The sequence below is a fragment of the Carassius auratus genome, chromosome 22, assembly GCF_003368295.1.
Source record: "Carassius auratus strain Wakin chromosome 22, ASM336829v1, whole genome shotgun sequence".
In the NCBI taxonomy this organism is placed as follows: domain Eukaryota; kingdom Metazoa; phylum Chordata; class Actinopteri; order Cypriniformes; family Cyprinidae; genus Carassius; species Carassius auratus.
This window is the reverse complement of record NC_039264.1, coordinates 30,964,700-30,972,897: the sequence shown is the minus strand read 5'-3', so window position 1 is coordinate 30,972,897 and position 8,198 is coordinate 30,964,700. Positions and strand designations below refer to the sequence as shown.

Genomic DNA, 8,198 nt, shown 5'->3' with positions numbered 1-8,198 from the left:
CAATACAATTTTTTTACACTTTTATACAAATCCTGATTTAGCACTAGATTTAATATCATAATAATATACCGGGTATGGAAAAAGAAAATAAGGGTTTGGGGGGTACTTAGAATTCAACTACTGCTTTCTTATTAAAATAATTGATAAAAGGCTTACATGCTGCAAAAATTTATATATATATTTTTTTGCTCTATTTTATCACTTACACCAAAAACAGCTAAAATTGTGTCTGGATCCAACTGCTTTCCCAACACTTCTGACAGCAACTGAAAAACTGAAATCCAATAATTTCCAATCTTAGGACAACTCCAAAATATATGATGCTGGTGTTAGACCACACCTATCACATAGTGGGTCTACAGAGGAAAATATATTAGAGAGCTTTAGTTTAGACAGGTGAAGTCGATGTATACACATGGAAGAAGAATTAACTTGTTCTTGTGCTTCATCCCATTGCCAATCTTCAATATTTATTCCTAAAAAGTGGCTTTTAACCAATATAGTTTAAAGGTGTAAAGATGTAATTAAGTCTGAAAATCGTTTTGCCCACACAAATCCCACAAATGTCTCATATCTATATGGGACCCACATTGTGAAACACACATGGGACCCACGTAAATTGCCCATTTGTGTCCCATGCCCACATAGATCCCATGAAGGTCCCGTATGTTCAAACCTAAATGGGACCCACATTGTGAATCACACATGGGACCCACGTAAATTGCCCATCTTCATCCCATGCCCACATAGAACCCATGAAGGTCCCATATGGTAAAACCTATATGGGACCCACATTGTGAAAAACACATGGGACCCACATAAATTGCCCGTCTTCATCCCATGCCCACATAGAACCCATGCTGCCCAGGTATAACCCATATGGGGCCCACATATCAATGTTGGCTGGGTAGTAGGTTTATGAGTGAGTCGATGAATCAGTGATTTAAACAACTTTTTCATCATTCTATTATAAAAATTTGGGGTTTTAAGGCCCGATTACAGCTTGAATCCCCGAGGTGAATCAAACGATTCGCGACGCGAATCTGAATCAAACGAGTCGCGACGCGCGGTTGAATCCCCGATCCGAATCAAACGATTCGCCACACGCGGTTTGAATCCCCGATCCGAATCAAACGATTCGCGACGCGCGTTTTAAATCCCCGATCGCGACGCGGGGTTTGAATTCCCGAGGTGAATCAAACGATTCGCGACGCGAATCTGAATCAAACGAGTCGCAATGCTTGGTTTGAATCCCCGAGGTGAATCAAACGACTCGCGACGCGCGGTTTGAATCCCCGATCCGAATCAAACGATTCGCCACGCGCGGTTTGAATCCCCGATCCGAATCAAACGATTCGCGACGCGCGGTTTGAATCCCCGATCTGAATCAAACGATTCGCGACGCGAATCTGAATCAAACGAGTCGCAATGCTTGGTTTGAATCCCCGAGGTGAATCAAACGATTCGCGACGCGCGGTTTGAATCCGATCCGAATCAAACGATTCGCGAGGCGTGGTTTGAATCCCCGATCTGAATCAACGATTCGCGATGCGAATCTGAATCAAACGAGTCGCAACGCGCGGTTTGAATCCCCGAGATGAATCAAACGATTCGGGACGCGCGGTTTAAATCCGCGATCGCGACGCGCTGTTTGAATCCCCGATCTGAATCAAACGATTCAAATGATGCGCGGTTTGAAATCCCCGAGGTGAATCAAATGATTCGTAATTCGCGATCCAATTGCAGTGAATCATTTTTCAAAGCAATGGTTTCTTGAAAGAAACAATTCTTTAACTTCTAATGTAGCCTAATTTCAGATGCAGCCGAAATTACAATAGCAATGCTGGCAATAATTGTGATCAAACAAATAAATATATGTGTATGTGTGTGTGTATGTATGTATGTATGTAATTTTCTACCATAGCAACATTAGCTACAAATAAAGATTCATTAGAAACAAATGCACTTGTTTAAAAGTCATTTTTAATCAAGCAGTAATTTTGTCAAACTAAGCAAGTACGTTTGAAAATATGATTTAACTGTGTACACTCACTGGACGTTGTAAGTTAACAAATGAAATATTCTTATTTGTGGAATGTCTGCATTAACTATGAAAAAACCCATTGTGGAGATTCTAGAATGAGTGTGTCGTCATGGTGACGTCTCTGTGATGTCATCACAAACACTGAACTGGGATCAGATGCTGACAGACAGACAGAAGACGAGTACTTGTGCTGATATGATGAAGAAGCAGACGAGAGCAGAAACCCAGCGGACTCGGGTAAGAACCTGAGTCACGTTCAGTATTTCTGATGTGTGTGAGACACTCATGTGTTCATTCAGTGACCAGGCTCCAGCAGAGATGCATGACATCAGATCTGTGGCTTCTCCTCCTGAGCGTGTCCAAACCCATCCAGACACCAGCCGAAACTCTCTGAGACCCTTCTACACGGCTCAGAAACCGGCGTGTGGCTTCAGCTTCTCCTGGAGCACAGACCACCGACGCAAACACAACGGCCTGCAGGCCTGCGACCCGGTGAAGTGGAGGAGCCAGTGTGTGTCCAGAGCACAATAAACCTGCCTTCATTAACCACACACTGTCTGTGTCGCTTCACTCAGCTCTACAGGGCTATACATACAGCTGAGAATAACCATTAGAATGTGCTTTATTAGATCGTCACATAACAGTCGCACAGCTGTGCTCGAGCATCATGTTTGACTGACAGTCAGAGGTCGTGACCTCAGGTCACTGGGGCGTGCTGACACACTGTATTTAGGATTCCCTGTAAGCAGGAGGTAATTCGCTGTAATTTCCAGAGCGGAAAAGAACAGCGGGGAGTGACGTCAGTGGTAATTGGACGGGACACCCTCCTCCTCGCCCTGCTCTGTCCTGCAGGCTGAGCCGAGCTCTGTGTGTCAGTGTGTGTCTGCACAGGGAAGCGGTGACCGATCTCTGCTGCAGCGGCATCATGGGAAACACCTCCGGCATATCAGTGAAGGAGCTGAGCGCATGTCACTCCCACTGGTGGTACCGCAAGTTCATGACCGAGTGTCCGTCCGGGCAGCTCACCTTCTACGAGTTCAAGAAGTTCTTCGGTCTGAAGAATCTGTCCGAGACATCCAATGAGTACGTCAAGACCATGTTCAAGACCTTCGACATTAACGACGTAAGAAAGTCTGCTGTTCTTCTACTTCTTAGGCTACCATTTGACAAAGTGTTACTAATATACCTGTGCATGTTTGTGCATCCTCATCCTCAATTTACTCCAAACCAGCACAAAAGAAAATATTCTAAAGAATGTTGGTGAACAAACAGTTGACGGTACCCATTGACTTCCACAGTATTTTTCTCCATGCTATAGTCAAAGGCTAGCATGAAGTGCTTGGTTATCAACACAATTAATTATTTAGTGAAGAATTATTGTATCCAAATGGCTGACGGTAGCTATTGACTTGCATAGTGTGAAAAAAAACTATGGAAGTCAATGGGTACCGTCAAATACTTGGCTACCAAAGTGGTTAAAAAATATCTTATTTTGTGTTCAACAGGTTTGCAACAACATTAGTAAATTAGAGTATTTTCATTTCGGGTGAACTATGCCTTTAAATGTTTAGTAGCCAAACAGCTGACGGTACCCATTGCCTTCCACAGTATTTTTCTCCATGCTATAGAAGTCAAAGGCTACCATCAGCTGCTTGGTTGCCAACACAGTGGAAGCTTTAGGGAAGAATGCTTGTATCTAATTGGCTAATGGTAGCCATTGACTTGCATAGTGTGGAAAAATACAACAACTATGGAAGTCAATGGGTACCATCAAATATTTACCAACAAGATTCAAATTATGTATTTTTTTGTGTTCAACAGGTTTGGAACAACATTAGTAAATTGCATAATTTTCACTATCCCTTTAAATGTTCGGTAACCAAACAGTTGGCGGTACCCATTGACTTACACAGTATTTTCTCCATGCTACAGAAGTCAATAGCTACCGTTAACTGCTTTTTACCAACACAATGGAAGATTTGTTGAAGAATGCTAGTAACCAAATGATTGACGGTAGTCATTGACTTTCATAGTGTGGAAGAAATACTATGGAAGTCAATGGGTACCATCATTTGCTTGGTTACCAGCATTCTTCAAAATATCATCTTTTGTTGTAGAGAGGTTATTGTTAGGGAAAATTAAAAGTATAAACCTGATTCTTGAACGCACCCCAAACAAAACTTAACTTGATATAAATAAACTGAAAAATATAAAGCCATGAGGGCTGAACTCATTAACTCTTTATCCAGCGCACGCCTCACGTTCCTTCTGCTTGAAAGATCCTCTTTTATGTTCTTTGTGCCAGAATCCATTATCTTTGAAGCATATTTTGTGGATTGTAATAGTTTAACGTCTGTCAGAACTCTTAGTTTCTCTGTTGACTTTCATGGAAAGATTTTTATTGAAGTAAAGCTAGATATAGTATTATAATTTTATCTGGGATCAAATTAAAAAATTTATTTTAACTTAACTAACCTCGTTGTCGCCCATGAATATAGATGAGGTATCTCGCATATACAAACAAATAAACAAACGTTCCTTCTGCTTCAGTTCAGCTGAGGATTATGGGTAACGAGATCTGTGTTAATATAGTAAACTCAGGCCAAACATCAGTGATGCAGAAGGTCAGAGATCTTCACTAAGACCCAGCAGATCCTGTAATCTGGTTAACTCTGGAGTTTATACAGTGACCGCTCTACTTTATTTCTGATTACAGCGGCTTCCATTCACGTCACGGCACTTTCCATGAAAAATACAAGACTATCTGGATTATTAGCCTCATCAATTACAGCTTTAGAGCTCATAGTGACATAAAAACCCTTTATACCAAAAGACCTGATTCCTCTGGGCCATTAATTTACTACTCAATTTTATAAACACATTTTTTTTTTCTAATCTTGTCAAAACAATTATCATTTTAAAAGTCTGAAGGTTCCACATTTGGTGACTATTCTATGCTAGAAGCAGTATAGTGACATTCACTGTGACATTCAGTGTAGTTGATATTCGCACAAATCTAGTCAGGAAGGACATGAATCATTGGATGACTCTTTATTAAAAGATTTCCATGCTGCTCCTACAAACTAATTAAGTGTCATTTTCAATATTAACCAATCTTTGCTATTATCCTTCTAACCACTAGGTTTTACCCATTTGTCAACCAGAAGTTTTTAATAATTTGGAATATAACACAAGTTTAGTATGATTACATATTTTTTTGCATATATAAATAAGTGCAGATCAGAATAATTGTTGTTTTATTTTTACATGAATTCCTGTGTTATACTGAATAACAAGAGAACATTATTTCTTCCATATTTTGAAATTTTAGCTAATCGTGCTAGCTAAATGCTAATCATGCTAGAAACATGCTAGCGACATGGTAGTCTCTTGCTAATCATGCTAGAAACATTGTAGTGACATGCTAGTAATTTTTTATAATCATGCTAGCAACATTCTAGGTGCATGCTAATCATGCTATAGAAACATGCTAGTCACTTGCTAATCATGCTAGCAACATGCTAGGGGGCATGATAATCACGCTAGAAACATGCTAGCTACATGCTAGTCTCTTCCTAATCATGCTAGAAACATCCTAGTGACATGCTAGTAATTTGTTAATCATGCTAGTGACATGCTAGTCACTTGATAATCATGCTAGCAACATGCTAGGGGGCATGATGAGCATGCTATAAACATGCTAGCTACATGCTAGTCTCTTCCTAATCATTCTAGAAACATCCTAGTGACATGCTAGTAATTTGCTAATCATGCTAGTGACATGCTAGTCACTTGATAATCATGCTAGCAACATGCTAGGGGGCATGATATTCATGCTAGAAACATGCTAGCGACATGCTAGTCACTTGTTAATCATGTTAGCAACATGCTAGGTGCATGCTTATCACAGTAACAACATGCTAATCACTTGCTAATCTTGCTAACAATATTTTAGTAACATGCTAATCATGTTAGAAACATGCTAGCGAAATGCTACTAAATTGTTATTTATGTCAGCAAACATGCTAGGTGCATGCTTATCACGGTAACAACGTGCTAATCACTAGCTAATCTTGCTAACAATATTCTAGTAACATGCTAATCATGTTAGAAACATGCTAGCGAAATGCTACTAAATTGTTATTAATGTCAGCAATATGCTAGTAACAGGCTAATCATGTTAAAAGCATTCTAATCATGCTAGAAACATGTTATTAACATCTGTCTAACCTATCAGAATTTTCAAACTTTAGGCTTTTATCACTGCTTTAAACTTTCAGGCTAGGCTTTCTCAAGCCAACCTAAAGTTTGTCTTTATGAACTTTTTTATCTAGTTGTAATTTTAAGCCTCAAACTTTGAAAGACACTTTACTTATATTTGGTTTGGTGTGATCACTAAATCATAGTATCATAATTGGTTTTGTGTTATGATGTCATCATCAGGACGGCTGCATTGATTTCATGGAGTACGTGGCAGCTCTGAGTCTGGTTCTGAAGGGTGGAGTTCAGCAGAAGCTGCGCTGGTACTTTAAACTGTTCGACGTGGACGGCAGCGGCTGCATCGACCGCGAGGAGCTGCTGCTCATCTTCAAGGTATCTGAAGAATTCAGTGCTGTCTGTGACATATTGTACTGAAAACCATCTCATAAGACGTCAGAACAAACACACAATCAACTCGCTTTCATCTGTTGTTTTTCTGCTGCAGGCCATCGAAGCCATTAACGGAGTAGAGCAGGAGTTTTCCGCTGAAGAACTTACTGACATGGTGTTTAACAAGATTGATGTTAACGGAGACGGTAATATGACGATCTGTGTGTGCTATTTAAATATGCAGATGAAGCGGTGTGATTTACATATGTAAATGTGTGTGTGTTCAGGCGAGCTGTCTCTGGACGAGTTCATCGAGGGCATCCAGGCGGACGAGGTTCTGTCGGTGATGCTGACCCAGAGTCTGGATCTGACTCATATCGTCAGTAACATCTACACAGACATGGGCTCAGCCTGAGATCAGGTGCCAAACCAGAAGAAGAAGAGGAGCGTTTCTCAACTCTGAAGATGCTGATTCAGCTTTAAACCCTCACAGTGTTAATAAAGTTCATCTGCATTTCAGCAGCCACACAATAACTGAGACTAGAGCAGACGCTTCGTTTAAGTGCACTTATACTTATGGTTCATTTGTGATATTAAAACCTAGGATTTCAACCAATCCTGTGAAATACTTTTCTTCAGCCCTGTGATGTCCTGTAAGAACTCCATCTTAATATGACGTAGTATTATTATTATAGATATGAAGTATTGTAGTATTTGTTATGTTGTTGTAATTTTACACTTTCCCCAATAAAACATGAAATGTGTTTTTTGTATACTGAATAATGACTATAATCAACCTCCTTTATATATTTTGACATGAATCATATGTGTACTTGGATCCTATAATTCTCCATTATAGCGCCACCTTCTGGCTGAATCACGTAAACACACAGAAGCGCGTCTTCAGCCAAGCGTGTACGTCTGCAGACTGCAAGACGGGGGCGTTACTTGAAGTTGTCCAAATCACACAGAACCACGCGAGATCTCAAAACGATAAGTTGTTGGCAATATGGCGGCTTTAATTAGGGCACAGAGTAGAATATTGATTACGTTTTAAGGGAGGCATGGGTTTTAGGCAGGATTTGATGCGTGATGTGTGTGTGGATATTAATGTTAGGGGACAATGTGAGAGATGTGTACACTTAGTAGGAAAACGTATTATCTGATCCACACTCCGGAACAGAAGAGGGCGGTAATGCACCAATAAACTGGATGCCAACCGCCATTAAACTGGAAAGAAGACGAATATGACAGCTTGCTGTGAGAGACAACGGTGAGAATATATATTTTCCCCGAAATACTTATTTAAATTGAAGTGTATAAGTCATTTTCATACAGTGGTATTGTTTTTGGAGTTAATAATTTATTAAAACTAAGGCGTAAATTAAGCAACATATAAGCAAAGGGTCTAAAGACGCTATCCCCAGGTTTCACAGGCTTAATCTAAACCCTGTCTGTGACCTACATAATATAGCATATTTGTGCTTTTGCTGTAAACATGTTTTATAATGCATAACTAACAGGGGAGCTCCATTAAGTACACGACTCATTAGTGGATTTACAA

The 8,198-nt window shown here is 40.1% G+C and overlaps 1 protein-coding gene across 3 annotated transcripts; it reads left to right on the top strand.

The window, feature by feature from the left end:
- Positions 1 to 2,139: 2,139 nt before the first annotated feature.
- On the top strand, positions 2,140 to 7,376 carry LOC113040715 (guanylyl cyclase-activating protein 1-like). Of its 3 annotated transcripts, none has more exons than XM_026198982.1 (5): positions 2,144 to 2,281; positions 2,351 to 3,167; positions 6,488 to 6,637; positions 6,750 to 6,840; positions 6,922 to 7,376. In XM_026198982.1, exons 2-5 carry the CDS (start codon positions 2,970 to 2,972, stop codon positions 7,047 to 7,049), a joined length of 567 nt encoding a protein of 188 aa, XP_026054767.1. In that variant the 5' UTR covers positions 2,144 to 2,281; positions 2,351 to 2,969; the 3' UTR covers positions 7,050 to 7,376. The 3 variants fall into 3 exon arrangements, with proteins under 3 accessions (XP_026054766.1, XP_026054767.1, XP_026054765.1); XM_026198980.1 differs by having other exon boundaries at positions 2,344 to 3,167; XM_026198981.1 differs by having other exon boundaries at positions 2,140 to 3,167.
- The last annotated feature ends 822 nt before the right edge of the window (positions 7,377 to 8,198 follow it).